Source organism: Vombatus ursinus, unplaced genomic scaffold (genome assembly GCF_900497805.2).
Source record: "Vombatus ursinus unplaced genomic scaffold, bare-nosed wombat genome assembly UNPS02014818.1, whole genome shotgun sequence".
In the NCBI taxonomy this organism is placed as follows: domain Eukaryota; kingdom Metazoa; phylum Chordata; class Mammalia; order Diprotodontia; family Vombatidae; genus Vombatus; species Vombatus ursinus.
The window spans coordinates 66,808,064-66,825,399 of record NW_020954596.1 but is presented as its reverse complement, the minus strand read 5'-3'; the positions used below and the strand labels follow the sequence as shown (position 1 = coordinate 66,825,399).

The window sequence follows — 17,336 nt, the reverse complement described above, 5'->3', positions numbered from 1 at the left end:
GACACTTACTTGTCCTGACACACTATATTCCATCCTCCATTTCTCTGCCTTCTCATAAGTTATTCCCACTTAGCCAAGAATCTGTTCTTTTCTAACCTTGGCCTCTTAGATTCCTCACCTTCCCTTAAAACTTCATTTTTCTCCACTTCCTACATGAGGCCTTTCCATTCTAAAAGTCACTTTGTATATATTTTGCATTTATTTATGTAAGTACAAGTAATGTGTTTTCCCTGACAGAATATAAGCTCCTTGAGGGAAGCTGGCTCCTGGTTTTTTTTGTCACTGTAACCCTAACAAATAGCACAATATCTGTCACTTATTAAATGCTTGTCAAGATCAATGAATTTAGACAAACAAGCAAACACAACTTCTTAGTAAAAAGCTCACACACACACACAGAGGGAGAGAGAGAAAGAGAGAGAGAGAGAGAAAGACAGAGAGAGAGAGAGAGAGAGAGAGAGAAAGAGGGAATAGTCAAAGATTGTAGATATAGATATAGATGGAATTACCACAAATATTATGAGACGAAGAACCATGACACAATGGATTAGTGGTCAAAGGAGACAGATAAACACTTCTCAAAAAGACTTGTGAACTATTGACAGCCACATGGAATATTGCTTCAAATCACTATATAATAAGAGAAAGACAAATCAAAGCCATTTTGTAGTTTTACATCGTACCAAATAAATAGATTGGCAAAAATGTTAAAATATGGAAATAATCATTGTTGGAGAGACAGTGAGAAGCCAGACTCCCTTGGTGGAGTTGTGAACTGGTCCAACAATTCTGATACGTATTTGGAATTACACTTAAAAAATGACCAAAATGTCCATATCCAGATATTCTATTGCTATGTATATCTCCCAAGATTGCCAAATGTTAGTAAAGTACTTGAAAATGTTAATAAAGTACTTTTTGTGGCATTAAAGAACTCTAAATGAATCCAGAACTAAAGAAAATATTACAAAGGTGATCTGAGTAGGGCAGAGTATACTGTCACTATCTCTTCCCTTGCTTTGAACACTACATCTTTTAATATATCTAGGATAGCAATAGAATTTATACACATATGTGTGTGTATGTGTGTATGTCAATGAATTGCACCCTTAATTCATATTGATTTTGCTATACACTAAATCACAAAATTTCCTTCCCCTACTCCTACCCCATCCCTGGAAGTGAAGATCTGATGATTAACCATCATTCTCCCATTCTACACTTATGAAGTTATTTTTTTTGAATCCAAATGTAGAACTTTATATTGAACCCTATTAGATTTTAGTTCATTGGTCTGGCTTGTAGAGATTTTTTTGGATACTATCATTCAATTGGTGAATCATCCCTTTCAGACTCATGCTATCTGCAAATTTGACCATTATGCCATCACGTTTGTTATCTGTTATCTGTTATCTCCCCTCTGTGTTACATTAAGAAGCAAGAGTGGTAAAAGGATATGATGGGACATAGCTTTGGGAGGAGAGGGGTGTCATGCTTAAATTCGGAAAAAGGGCCCTCACTGCAGCAATGGAGTTTACTAGCTTCTTGCTGGGGCTGGTCATTGAGTCTGCTCATATTGATCCATTGTGGGCTACGTGAAGCCAGAAGTCAAAATTCCCTGTCAACAACAGAACAGACATGACTAAGAACATCACCAGCTATAAAAGTTTTTTTTTTTAAATTAAGTATACCTGGTGTCTACATGTAAGCCTTGTGCTGTAAGTCTCTGGATCAGAGTTTTGTCATCAATAATGAATTTTGAATCAAATATTGTGGCAATGCAGTTGCTAATACTCCATTTCTGACTCCAAAGAGTCAGATTCAAATTTAGAACTCCTGAATCGTATCTATATTCTGGCTCAGAATTTCTGGACCCTAGCACAGCACTACTCATTGATGTTTGATTTTCATACATATTTTAGTTATTATGCCCTATTTACTTCTTATGAAGTCTAAGCCCAAAGTAGAAATGCTATTCTTAGCATCCAAATCCTTTACTCAGTCTCAATCTGCTGGTTAATCTCGTCACGTCCAAATTTCTCAAGCACGACAAAAAGGACACAGACTTGTAACTTGCCCATAACCTTCCATTTGAGTCAAAAGTCTTTTGGAGACATAGCCATAATTCTGGTTCTTGAGAGTTACAGAAAACTTATGCATCACAGGCTCTTGTAGGCATATATTATTTATCCTTTAATCTTTCCATTTCAAGATAAAACTTCAGCTGCCTTCTTGTACTTTCTCAGAAGAAAGTTTCTTCAAATGTCTTTGTTTCTTTTCTTGATGACAACACAGAAATAGTTAGGGGAATCACTTAGCTACACATAACAGTAAAATGAACTTGTGATCTCTTCCATTCAATCCTACAATGCGAATTGCAAACTATTCTTGTCTATCCATCCTTTGTAAATCTTGGCCAAGTGCTCCAATAAGTTTGCCATGGGGTTAATGAAGTAGGGAGGGAAGATCTTCTCCAAAATGTTGGGTACTTTGCTCATTTTCTCAGCATCACTCCAACTCATGAATGAGCTCTATGGATTGTCCTTCCAAACAGACAAGTCATTCTTTATCCACATTTTTTTCTCATGTGGATAGTTTATCCAAACTCTTGAATAATTATGGATCTCACTACAATGGGACTTGATGCAATTAATACAATAACAACTTGGCAGGAGTTCTCCATTATGGTACTTCAGAGAATTGTGATGCTTAACATTTTTTACCAGTGACTTAGATAAAGTTATTTTCATGCTCTCATCAAATCGGCAGATAGCAAGAATCCAGTAGAGTCAACTTATGAAGTTTACATGACTAGGGCTGACAAAATATACACTATCCAAGAAGGATATGGGGTTCAGTGTACTGCAATTTAAATATGAGCTAGTAATGCAATGACACAGTCACAAAAGATTATGTATTTTTGGTATGCATTAAGAAAACTGTAGTTTCTAAAAATAAGGAGGTGATTTTTATCTCTGTTCTCTGCATTGGTCAGCCAAATTTGAAAATTCTGTTCAGTTCTGGGTACCGTACTTTAAATGATACATTGATAATGTAATTCTTAAGAGTTTAGAGAGGGAGACAATCAGAATGGTGAAAAGCCGTGAATCTATGTCATACTAGGACTAGTTGGTGGAAGTTTAGTCTAGAAAAGAGAAGATTCAGGAGGGATATAAATATTGTCTTCAAATATCTGAAGGGCTGTCACATGGAAGGGAGATCAGACCTATTCCATTTGACCTCAGAGGCCAGCACCAGAAGTAATAGGTGGAAGTTGCAAAGAAGCAAATTTAGGGTTGAGGTCTGAAAAAAACCCAAAACTTCCTAAAAATTAGCATTGTCCCAAAGTGAATTAGGCTATTTCAGGAGGCAGTGTCCACAATGGTCTGTACATATACTGAAGAGCCTACTGATGAAAATAACCACATTTAATTTTTAGAAAAAATCAACTGTTTCAAAAATGTAAGCATCATTTTTATATTTTAGTGAAAACAAAAATAGATTTATACCTTTTCTGTAATAGTCTTTAAGGAGTTCACAGAATATAAGTGCTAGAAGACACCTTAATGACCTCAACTACCTCTTTACAAAAGAATAACTTATTCTTATATGGCAAAGTAAGAGGCAAAGTGACTTCCATGTGGTCTCATGGCTAATTAATGGAACTCAGGTCTTCTGACTTCACTACGTCACAGGGCAGACAATTTCTCAATTGGATAATTTATGTTTAGGCTGGACTAAATGATTTTTATAGGTCTATACCACTGCTAGAACTGTATCTTTTGGAGATGTTAATCGAAATTTAACTTTTGCCATTCTACAAATTTAAAATAGTTATACATGCAAAATTTGTTTGAGGACAGGCATTAAAATTGATATGATTCAGATCACAAATAGAAACTCATCTACTGTGGGAATAAGTGGGTAAAAATTAAGTAGAATTAGCTTTCCCTTGATGGTATTATGAATAATATACTAGACATGTTCTTTAAGTTGCTTAAAGAATAATACCAGATTATGAGGGATAGCTCAGATCATCCCAGGGCTAAATTACAGCAATTGATTTTTTTTATTGGATATTTAATAGCCTGCTGTAGTTTTTAAACAGTATCTGAAGAAACAAGGAGAGTCAAATGCTCCCCCAAATTACTTCTTAAGCACAGAAATGAGTTTCATCTCCTTTGAAGAGCTAATGTTATTTCAAAATAGCTTCTCTCTTCTGAAGTCATTTCTGTTAGTTTGATAAACTTACTGTTTAATAAATTCTCCAAGAAGAAGGGGGAAGGAAGAGGAGGAGAAAGAAAGAATTCAGTTAAGGAAAACCGTATGTTCTATCTTTTGGACAGATTCACTCTTCCTTTCCTGCCAACCCTGATTCCATTACTCTTTAAAAACCCAAGGCAATGTTGGCAAGTATGTAACATAAATGTCAACAGAATTCTGACTTTGTTGAGCATTTGAAGCTAAGATATAATAAGTGAGATTAGAATAGATTTGCCAAATGAAGGTGGATGAATGTTTGAGAGTCCCCAAAGAGCAAATAGTGAATCATTCTCACTGTAAAATTAATGTACACAGCCATATTGTATAGCAAAAAGAAACACAAATGCACAAATCCCCTCTGAGTTCAGTTAATGCCTTTATCCAGACAACTGAGCTATGTATATTTTTTTGAAAATTGGACAAAGAACATATACCTCAAGATTCAGCCATATGCACACAACGGGCTCTCTGTTCATAATTCAGAACATATTTTGATATTTTAGTGGATTATTCAGTAAGCTATCGTGGATTTCCTTTATTAAAAGATATATGTAAGGTAAGTATAGATTGATTATAAAAATACACAATGGTTTTACTTAATCTTTGTCATTTTCCCCAAGTGAGAATTTGAATAAAAATACAAGGATATGAACTGACAAACACAAATTGTAAGTGTTATCAGAAGATGAAAAATAATCATTGAAAAGTCATTCACTTGCACTTAAGATCCAAATAATTCAATCCAAATAATTCCAAATCAGTCATATCTGATATTTGTCTTATTTAGATGTAAAGAAAACTAACAAATTCAGTAATTACCCATTATATTTCAGTTCTAAAAGCTAAATGTTAGTGTAACGAAACCTTTATGTCTACAGTAGCACAGGATGTGATTAAACTCAGACATTTAATCAGGCTCATGAAATAAATGAGGCCATCAACCATTAATTAAACATGCTATTTAGACGGAAAGAGTAGTTTATGTAGGCATGAACTATCAGCTTGTTGTAGGTTATTAATCAGTTGCTATAGAGGAAAAAATGACTCTCAAGATGTGAATAATATAAATTATTTGTATAGGTTGCCTTTCTGACATTCCAGTAGAAGCTTAACTTAAGAAGGGTTTTAGATTTGGGCTTTTAGTACTACTGTTAACAGATATCAGTCACAGGAAAGGACCAAATAGAAATGGAAAGGAAATAGTGAATCAAGGGATGGGAGTTAGGAAGATCTGGGCTGAACAATCTCTCACATGTATGTATGTGTGTGTATATGTGTTTCTATGTCTATAGATTTAATGCCTTAGTTCCATACGAATCTAAGGCTTTAAATTATGAATAAGTTCAAAATCTGCTGTAGCAAGTGAAAGAAACTTCATCTCCAGGATTTCCCCAAACCAATGATTAAAATAGAACTGGACCCTTCCATCCTCTCCCCCATCTGAAAAAAGAAAAGAAGATTAAATAGCAGAGGAGAGGAAAAAGATAGAGAATTCATGAGTTATCTTCATTTCACATATAAATAAGTTAACTGACATTTTTCCATTAGCAAATGAAACTATCTTTTCATTTCATTAGTGCTGAAAAATTTCATACCTCTAAGAGTCAAATCAATCAAAGTATATTATGGTAGCATGGACTCAGAGTCTTGGATTTTAAGTTAAGGAGCCTGAGTTTCCACTCTCATTCTTCCATGTGCATGATCTCAAGCAATACATTTAAATGCTTGGTTCTTTCTTTCCTCAACAATAAAATGAAATGGTTGGACTAGAGGACACCTAAATATCTTCCAATTCCAAACTGATAAGCCCTCAAATATTCAAGGGTAGAATGTTCAGTTTCAAATTTTGAAGTCACCAGGTTCAATTTTTCTGTATAGTGTCTTAGATTACTAACACATTTACTGAATGAATAACCTTCCTCAGAATGAAGTTGTCTCTTACTTTACTTCTACCCTAAGTTTTAAAATTTTATTAAGTGAATTTTCATTTGCCAAGGGATATTTTCATTATTATGTAATGTTTTCTTCATTTTCCTTTCCTCAATCTATGGCAAATCACCTCTGGAGAAGCACTACCAAAGAGCACTGGATGAAAACTTAAAACACAGGATATCCTGTGCCAACTCTGACACTAACCAGTTATGTAACTGGTTTACCCTTTCTCGATAGAATTTCCTCATTTATAAAAATGAATTGGTCCCAAAATAATCTTTATAAAGTGTGTTTCAAACCTAGAATCCTATAATTATGAAAATTCTAATTCCTAGAGAAGTAGAAATGTTTTTAACCCTTCCTTTCTACTTTGTTGGTTTCCAATAAAATCTTAACAAACAAGTTTATTTGGAGGAGAACAAATATGAGAGAGAAAAGCATCCCTTATCAGTATGGCTTAGATAATCTTTAATTCCTTCTAGATCCTGCCATTACTAGTAGAAGAATATCAAGATGGAGAGACAGGAACCGATCCTGAATTCATTTCATTTCAATTTACCAAATATTTATTTAGAGCCTCCCATGTTCAGGCCTGGGTGCTGCATAGGATGCAAAGGATTCCACAAATGGAAATTTAACTTAGGCATATTATTTAGTTAAGCTAAAATTTCACAAAACACAATGTTCATATTGTCTGCCATGCCTTTTCCTCAACTCTTCAATGTAACCTGTGTCCATGAAACCTTATTCTCCTTAGTATTCTCAATGTATTTTGTTTGTGTTTCTAGATGCATATATCAAGCTCTGCGAATATGTTTCACCTCATCTATTAGATGGTAAATTATTCAAGGGCAAAGAGCCTCCTTGTTCCATTCCCTGGTTTATCTTTATATTAGCCTAGCTCAGTGTTTAATCTCTGTCAAAATGAAATGAGTTATATGCTGATGGATATTTGACTGTTTAAAAGATTTACAAGTTTATCCTTTTGTCCAAAAGTTTCTTTAGTGTATAAATGATTCTTCAGGAGGAGTTAATCTGGCATTACAAATTACTCCTATCTAAGCCATTAGGGTGGCAGAATTTTTTTTTGTTTCAGACTTCATAGTTCTTTATTTGGGTGTGATTAGCATTTTCCATCACGAGTCTTTGGAAATTGTCTTGGATCACTGTATTGCTGAGAAGAGCTAAGTCTCATAGTTGATCATCATACAATGTTGCTGTTACTATATAAAATGTTCTCCTGATTCTGCTCACTTCACTCAGCATCAGTTCATGTAAGTCTTTCCAAGTTTTTCTGAAATCTGCCTGCTCATCATTTCTTATAGCACAATAGTATTCCATTATATTCATATATCACAACTTGTTCAACCATTCCCCAATTGAGGGACATCCCCCCCGCAATTTCCAATTCTTTGCCACCACAAGAAGAGCTGCTATAAAACATTTTTTTAAAATATGGGTCAGGTCCTTTTCCCTTTTTTATTATGTCTCTTTGGAGTATAGACCTAGTAGTGGTATTGTGGGATCAAAGGGTATGAACAGTTTTATAACCCTTTGGGCATAGCTACATTCAATTTCTCTAACCTCATGAGTTACCATGAGTTTACCATCTCTATTCAGTCCATAAAGCCAGCTCCAGCCTCTTCTCTGAGCGTCACCACTGCCTATTGGATATTTCCAACTGGTTGTCCCAGAGACAACTCAAACTCAACTTGTCAAAAAAGAGAACTTACTATTTTTCCTCCCAAACTTGACCCTTTCCCAAAGTTCCTTATTTCTGCTAAAGGCATTACCATCCTTCCAATTTCTTAGGTTTGTGACCTCAGTGTTATCCTTAATTACTTGTTTTTACTCATTCTACATATCATATTAGTTGCAAATCTTGCCATTCCTACCTCTTCTTCTTTTATGTCTACTCACATAGCTTTAACTTTAGTTTGGGTCCTCATTTTCTCTTATCTAGACTAGTTTTTAAATTAAATTTTACTATTTCAATGAATAAACATTTGCTTTTCCTCCTTCCCACTCCATCCTTGCAGTTAAAAGAAAATAAGAAAAACACAACCCTTGTAACAAATATGGGTATTCAAGCAAAATAAATGTCCACACTGATCATAACCAAACACATATGTCTCATTTTGTATCCTATATCATTGTTTTATCAAATGTGTCACACTCTTCATCACTGGTACTCTGGAACCAGAGTTGGTCATTGCATTGATCAGAGTTATTGAATCTTTCAAAGTTGTTCATCTTTGTATTGTTGCAGTATCTCTTAGTTCTGATCACCTCACTCTACATCAGTTCATATACATCTTTCTAGGTTTTTGTTATTTCTCACAGCAAAACAGTATTCTATTACATTCATATACCATAATATATCCAGGCATTCTCCATTTGATGGGCACTCCATTAGTTTCCAGTTCTTTGCCATACAAAAAGAGCTGCTATCAATATTTTTGTGCATGAGCTCTTTTCCCCTTTGTTTTATATCTTTGGGGTATAGTTATGATAGTAGTATTTTGGGGTCAAAAAGTATGTGTAGTTTAGTAAATTTGGGGGCATAGTTCCAAATTGCTTTCCAGAATGTTTATCAATTCACAATTCCAACTATAGTGGATGAATGTACCTATTTTCCTGCAGCCCGTTAAAATTTGTCATTTTCTGTTTTTTGTAAACTGACAATCTCATGAGTATGAGGTAATACCTAAAAGTGTTTTTTTTATTTTAATTTTGCTAAGTATTAATGATTTAGGGCATTTTTCACTATGACCACTCACAGTTTGGATATCTTCTCTTGAAAATTGCCTGTTCATATCTTTTGACTATCAATTGGGGAATGCTTATTTTTCTTTTTCTTTTTTTTTTGGTGGCAGAATTTTCTTTGGAAACATTGAGGATTTGGAAGTTTTTGTTGTTTTTTTATGTTTCAATTTGAACAAAACATTATTGAGGACAGGGTAGATGCTGGAACAAACAAAAATCCCTTTCCACAATTATGCCAAATTAAAACAAAATTATGTTAAATGGTTTCTAATTCTACGAAAATCTATAGGGTGCTAGGGAGGAGGGTGGGTTCAGGGGGAAAAAGCCTGAAGTGATAATGATTTATCAATTCTTCCCCTACACATATATTAGTATTGAAGACACCTTAATACAGTCTAGGAATACATAACTATAGTCCATATAGCTATGCCCATACTCAATCCAGAATTTCAACAACTAATAGTCAGCAGGCTTATAAAACCATGTAATATAAGATTGTTTTAATTAAACACTCATTTCTCTTAGCTCTTAAAAAATGTGTATTCCCCCCTTTTTCCCCTAAGAGAAACCACAGTAAGAAGAGACTTATAGAGTAAGCAACGTGGGCTTTGTGTTTTTAAGGGTCAGAAACAGAGACCTGAATGGCAAAACTGGATCTTGACTGAAGGCAAGCTGCTTTTTGGCTGCAACTTGCATGAAATTGTATGCCTTGGAAGAAAGACAATTTGTCAGCAGCATACAAAGTAAAGATTCTTTGCTGAGAAAAACTCTTAATGGATGGTTAGTTTTCTTATTGTTTTCTCCCTACACACAGACCTTTCATTTAACCAAGCCAAATAAAGGAAATGTTACTGGAAGATGCCATAATTTAATTCCCATTTCAGGACAGAAGGTGGAGGATAAGATGAAAGTGGGAGGCAAAAAAGAATGGGGTATAGCCAAACTGTGACGTTTAACCTTCTGGATATTTGCCTGAAGTATGAAGTGGAATGGAGGTAGGGACAGGATATTCCCCAAAAAAGAGAAACCAAATATCAAGAGAAGAATAATGGAGAAAGGAAAGGTGGCAAACTCAATCATAGTATAACTAACTCATGTGTAAATGGGGCAGATAAAAATATTCATTGTTTTACCTCCAGACTGGACCAGTTTCCCTCATAAGTAGAAGATATTTTAAAGATTATAAAGTAAGGCAATAAAACAAAATAAAACAACTAATTTTGATTTTACAAAATAGAAAAAATAAAATGAGGTTAAATAAATTATCTTCAAAGAGTCTTAAAAATTAGAATCACGGAAGTGCATTTAGCAAAAATATTCTCATTGTTTTCTCCCCTACTATCAGTCTTAATATCATCATAGAATCTTGACATCAAAAGAGATTTGAGAGAACATCCCTTTCAGTTGACAAAGAGGTGAAGTTTCTTGCATAATGCCAGGCAGATACTGATTAGCTGAGTTAGGATTAGCAGTCATTTCTTCAGATTCTTAGTATCTGAAATGATACTTTCATAACACCATATATTTTATTCGGCCTCCTACTAGTGCTGACATTCCTAAAATGTGTCATTATTTAATTTTGCATCTATTTACTAGCTCTACAACTCATTAGGATAGGTTGGACTTTTTTTTTTTTAACACACTTCTGTTCCCTTTTGGTACAACAAAACTTTATTAGATTTTGCTCTCACCATTGCACTTAACATCCTCCATTTTTGTTGATGTAAAAACCAAGAAACTATTCTGTACCTGATTACTTGCTTCACATGTTTTGTATCTTTTTTTCTTATAGGTAAATAAGTTATCTTTGCATCAATACTGTAATCAAGAAAGTAAGATGGATATTGTATAATGTACAACATTGTATATTATATAATGTATATTGTGTTGACAATTATACTGGAACAAGATATAGACAATACTTGCCTTGACTTTCTTCTAGCACTAAGAATGGAAGTATTCATTAAAAATAGTATGCCAATTTTATGGTGATGAATATATAAGAGGAAATAACTAAATAATTTGTGTCACAGAGACTGGTGGTAGTCATTTCTTGTTTATTCAAATGAAAATAATAAAATTGATTTTGTTGGGAATCAAGTAAGAAGAAAAGATTTAATCATGAGAATCACTCATTTTCTTTTCTTTTCTTTTCTTTTTTTTTTTTTTGGTTAGGCAATGGGGTTAAGTGACTTGCCCAGGGTCACACAGCTAGTAAGTGTTATGTGTCTGAGGCCAGATTTGAACTCAGGTCCTCCTGAATCCAGGGTCAGTGCTCTATCCACTATGCCACCTAGATGCCCCCATGAGAATCACTCATTTTCAAAGTTGATCCTTTACATGTGATTTTCATTCTTCAAAGGGAATTTGTGGGGGAAGGGGCTACATCTGAAAATATAAAATCATTATCTCAAAGGAACCACACTATTTCTTACACGAAGAAAAAGCACTGAATTTGAAGACTAAACAGATCAATTCAAATCCTGCCTCCATTACTTACTACATGTGAGATTCTGGGACAATAATTTACTCTTATTGGACCTCAGTTCCCTGTCTGTAAAATTAGGGGGTTGAGCATGAATATCTCTAAAATTCAAGCTCAAAATTCTATGATTCTATGAATTCCTAAATCAAGTGGTTTTTAATACTAGAACTTAAGATTTACAGCTAGAAGGGACTTTAACAATTATTTAGTCTAGCCCTTTGATTTTTACCAATGAGGAAACTAAACAGCAGAAGAAATCAAATTACTTATTCTAGGTCATTGAGAAATGAAAGCCAATATTTAAACCTACCTTTTTTTCCCCCAAATACATTGTTCTCTCCACTAAAACATGCTATCCCTAAAGTAATTTACATTCTTTTGAGAGGAAGACAATATGACATAAGCTATCTTTGATATGGGGAAGCAAGAAGAATGGTACTAACCCAGCGTGTGTAACATGCACTCAGGGGCAGGTATATCTCTGCCTCTCCCCCCACAGGAAGCAACAAGAGGACTCTTAGGTGAGCTCTTGGGGACTTTCAATTTTTTCTGAGTGTCTTAGCCAATTTTGCAAGACTGTTTACAGTCTTCTCTGCCCTGTGGGGAATCTGAGGGAGGTAAAGAAGTCAGGAAGCGGACAACAGAGAAAGCCAGGGACTGGAATGGTACTGAAATGCAAAAAAAAGATTGGGACTGGGACTGGGACTGTGAACAAAGGGTAGTGGTCGGCCCTATGTGACAAAGAAACATTAACTTTATTAATGGGATGGAGAAGCCTAGCACATGTTACATCTTTATCTCTTTCCCACCGCTTCTCCACTGGTCCTCTTTATCTTTATGATCTATTTTCTGATTGTATTTTATCTTTTTTTTCATTCTGCATGTGTTTTCTTTTCATTCTGTGTGTGTTTACACATCAGAATATGTGGTTGATCTCAGAGAAATGCATTTCATTTTGTATGATTTAAAATGCCTGCAGAGCATGCAGTGATATTGGTATTGGAGATGTAGCTGCTCAGGGTACAAATGCTGGAAACTTTCTGACCTGGAATAGGTGATTAATAGACTACAGGCTAGTCAATTCCTTATTTTTGAACTCAGTTTCCTTATCCCTATTGTGAGGAGATTGGTCTAGGTGATTCTAGGTTTCCTTCTATCTCTGGCTCTGTGATCTCTCTTTCTGAACCTCAATTTCTTCAGGTACAAAAATAGGGTTACTAATATTTGTACTGCTTTTTTCACCACTGTGATGTGAGAAAAACATTCTGTACTTTGCTAGTGATGTGGTTTTGTATTATTAATCCTAAATTCTAGGTTAGGCATGCTGCTAGCATAACATGATTCTTTCCTAAAGCATTATTCACTATACTCAGAAAAATATCATTAAGAGCATAGATTGTTATAATAGTTAAAATACACGTGATTTATAGTAGCTTCCCAAATCAATGGCAAAATCATTGTTTCTTTTTAGAGTGCAGAGACTGATTTTAAGGTAGCATTGGTCAAGTCACTTAACCTTTGTTTGCCTCAGTTTTCTCAACTGTAAAATGGGAATAACATCACCTATCTTACAGGGCTATTGTGAAATTAAATGAGATATCTGTAAAGTGCTTAGCACAGTGCCTAGCACATAGTAGGCATTATTAATGCAAATTCCTTTCCCCAAGTCATGCTTTAGTTTGTAGTCAGTTTCCAGGAAGCTTTAAACAAAGTTGTCAAAGGGCTAAACACAAAAGGGTATTTGTGTTCTTGAAATATTCATTAACCTCTGCAGATATTATTGTGTTAAAAATAAAAGGAGCTAAGTAATAGGAAATATTTGATGATTTGTAGAAAATATCACAGTCATCTGAACAAAAAAATTTAAAAATTAGAAACATACACAGTAATTTGTCTTAGGAAAAGAATTTTCCATAGAATAATAAAATGTCAGTGATAGAAAGGAATTTAGAGTAGACCCACTGAATCACTTTATAGACAAGGGGATAGAACTGCACTGGACAGCTAACAAATGGCACAACCAGGACAAGAATCCATGTTTTTTGCTTTCCAAGAATTTCTTATGAGTTATTTTATGGCTTCACCTTCTTCTAGGCTAGTTTATCACTACAAAATCTTGACAAAATTACTCAATAAATGCCCAATAGGATAGGATGTCTTTTATTCAAATTTTTTGAATATAATTTGAAATGGGATCACATTGTATAGAACTAATCATTTAAAACCTTGGAAGCTAAACTGACAAATCTGATTATTTCATTAGAAATAGCAGTTTGAGATTATTGTCTAATGAAATAATCAGATTAATGTTTCAGTATAACATGGGTGTCCTTGCAGGACAACAAGTACATATATTTTTTTAGGATTAAAGGAAAGCTATTACTAAAGGATACCCAGAGATTGCATTGCCCATTTCTGAAAATTTGCAACAGAGAAAGGAAATCTGTGGTAAGCCATAATCCTTTTACCTAGAAGAATGTCTAGGGGAAAGACAGGTTTATACAGAGCTGTACAAGCAAGGCTTCACTTTATTAAAGTGATTTAAGAAGAAGTTATTTCAGAAGGAGGCTTGGCAGAACACTCTGAAATAAGCTATCATCACAAAATAGTCTGAAGAGATTCAGAGGAACTGAAGAGACAACTGTGAAATTCTCTATTTTTTTTTAACAGTGTAGGGGAAAAGTTATTCTGACTTTTATATCTTAACAGTACTATTTATAAAAAATTAAAATAATATATTACCATGAATATTAAAAAAAACCTTTCTAGTTCAGTTATGATATTGTCATTACTATGGACTCAGTGTTAACTTGGTTTTTGCAACAGCTCATCTACCAATTATTTAAAAAAATAACTCATTAAGGACTCCAGCTATTCTGTCAAAGGTTGTGAAACTTACTACAATTTTTCATTGCTTAAAAAGCACTACTGAAGTATGACCATCAAAAGTTATATATATATATATATATTTATAGAGATATTAAACCTAAAACATGCAAGTATCATTTATATGAAGTACATATCTATTGAATTCCTATAAATACTCTAGCTAGTTTCTAAATCTTTTCTAGAAAATGTTGCTCAAAGACAATGGATTAAGTACTTCAAAGAAGAAATCTCTAATATTGCTTTACTTATGAACATTTACTTTCCCCAATTTCAATATGGTTCTTGATGGACAAATGACCTTACAATCCCCCACTGGCTAAAAACATAAGCATATCTCCTTCTCACCATTGATGCTCTGGTTTTGAGATCAGCATGAACAAGGAAGGAGGTATGCTCCTATCAGTCCATTGGGATGCTAAGCTTGTTACTTCCCCGATATATTCATGTTCTTCTGGCTAAAAACGAACCTGGAGGTGGGGGTGAGCCCAGGTGTTTCATGGCTCTGTGCTGACCTGAATATTGAATATGTTCACATAGGATTCCATGACTTGATTCTCATTAAGAAATCCTATATCCTATAAATATTTCAGATCAAGAACAATTTTTTTATTTAAAAACTTGGGTCTTTCAGGATAGAAAAGCTAGAGTGTGTTATATGTTGGAGTTTTAGTTCTCTAATATGCCTGAGGGGGAAAAAAGTGCTTGATGTATACCACAACTGACAATAGGACTGAGGCAAGGCAAATCCTACTTCTATGATATGAAAATTGTGAAGATCGCTTTACTTATTCAGTCTTTTTTTCCCCCTGAAATGCTCTATCTAAATGAATATATTTCTTGTCTTCCAAAATCTGACATGTAAAGAGACTTATATGTAATTTTTTTAATCAAGGTAAAATTACCATTTTAGCAATTTCTATACCACTAAATCCTGAGTTTATCTCTCATCATTCATTTTCTATTTGTTTGCATGGGTGAGAGTAGGTAGTACCTGGTATAACCCCTTCTCGACTTGTCTCTCTAAATATTTTCTATTTCATACAAAAATTATTGTAAATGAAAAACATCTTAAAATGAGTATTTACTGTTTATCATATTCCTGGATGTAATAAAAAAGGAATCGTATGTTCAGAATTAAATTCTTAGGCTACATGAAGGCTATATACTCTGTTTCTTAAGTTGAGGGAAAATAATATGATCTCTAAGTAGAAACTTACCAAAGGCATTTTTCAAGGATTAGTTTGATTACTTCATACTTTATGTGAATATATTTTCCTACTTTTTTTTCCATTGATTATCTAACCACCATCTTAAACAAAGTGTCACATCTATCCAGATACTACAAAACAATAACAAAAAGATTTGATCATGTTTGGTTTTGGGAAGAAAGTACAGAAATATACATACTGTAAGGGACACATTCATACTGCACTTCAAGATATTTGTAGGTTCCTGGACATGGGTCTGGAAACACATCAGGGCCTGCTACCACAGCACACTGTGTTCGGTTATTGCATCTGAAGTCAAGAGATTAAAAAAAAAAGGATAATCAGACTATGCAGTGTGACATATGCATGTTAACATTATTAATAATTTCACTTTCAATCTCTTATACAGACTAAGTGGGTTTTGGTTAATTTGATACTGCCTTAATATTGGGGATACTTTTTGTTACACACCAAAAAAAGAAAAGACAAAATCAATTCACTGCATTTGTCCATGCTAACTTGTTTTATTTCCAGCAGAACATAGGGTGGCTTTGAATTAAAAGGTAAGAAATACATGCTTAAAGCAATCCTAACTCACCTATAGTCTATTGCCAATGTAAGCATACAGCTAAAAAGGCCTATTGGTTCAGAATGGGCCATATTGCTGTTATCAGAGAACATTTAGAACATACTGCTATAGTTTCATTATACTGACTTGAAATAAATTAATTTAATTTCACCAAACTCTTTTTTAGAAGGGCAAGTGGTAGGCTGTATAGAAGTCTTAGCTAAAACTGGAAACCTGAGGCAGAACAAAATGAAAATCTATTTCAGCTTTTATAAAACACATAATAATTTTAACTGAAGTTATTCTGATAGTGTTATTAACACCAGTAGGCAAAATCATTTTTAGGAATTTGATTTTCCTATCCCTTATGTTCCCCTAACAATGACATTCAAATAAAAGATTAAAATAAAGATATGGTACATTTTCCTTTAATAAATATTTGTTAAACTACTTCCTCTGTATAAAGTAGTATGCCATAAGCTACAGGAGAAATAAAGATGAGTAAAACATAGTCCCTGCAGGCCAGGAACTCAGAAGCTAGTAAGGAGACTACTACAAATACACAAAATCATTTGAGTCAAGGCAGAATTGTAGTGATGGTTGTAAATACATTGTTGTAGGGGTCCAGAGGACATGGAGTCACATGTGACTTGGGAGAGGTTGACAATGGAAGAGGTAGCATTTGAGTTTCACCTTGAATATGGGTAGAATTTTAAGACGTAGATATGAGGAGAGAATATTCCAAATAGAAATAGCAGCAGCAGTAGCAACAAAGGTAAGGCTACAATGAAACATGGATCATGGTTGGGGAATGGCAAATAACCTGATTTAATTAGAGTATAGCATATCTTTAAGGAAGCAATAGAAAAAGCAGGTAGGAAGACAGGTTGCATATATGTTGTAGAAAGCCTCAAATGCCAATCTATGGAGTTTGGGTTTCAATCCATAGGCAATGTGAATCACTTGAAGATTTTTTTGAGTTGTCAAGTGACATGACTAGGTCTGTGCCTTATAAAGATTAAAGCTGTTATTGTAATTGTCTAACAAAAAGAAAATGAGGCCTAAAACTAAAATGGTGGAAATGGAAATCAGAGAGGGCAGATTTGAAAGATATTGAAGTAGAATTACTTCAGGACTTAGCAAGTCCCTGGGCATTGGGTGGGGGTTGGGGATGGTGATAAAGTACAGGGAGGAATCAAAGTGGATTCCAAAGCAACAAGTCTCT

General features: G+C 34.2%; 1 protein-coding gene across 4 annotated transcripts in view; it reads right to left on the bottom strand.

The window, feature by feature from the left end:
- The window catches only part of ADGRL3 (adhesion G protein-coupled receptor L3), a 601,096-nt gene that overhangs the window by 391,820 nt on the left and 191,940 nt on the right, over positions 1 to 17,336 (bottom strand). For all 4 annotated transcript variants that reach the window (XM_027836482.1, XM_027836484.1, XM_027836486.1 and 1 more), the window contains exon 3: positions 15,743 to 15,852. In XM_027836482.1, the coding sequence (XP_027692283.1) occupies positions 15,743 to 15,852 (110 nt within the window). The remainder of the gene's footprint in view (positions 1 to 15,742; positions 15,853 to 17,336) is intronic.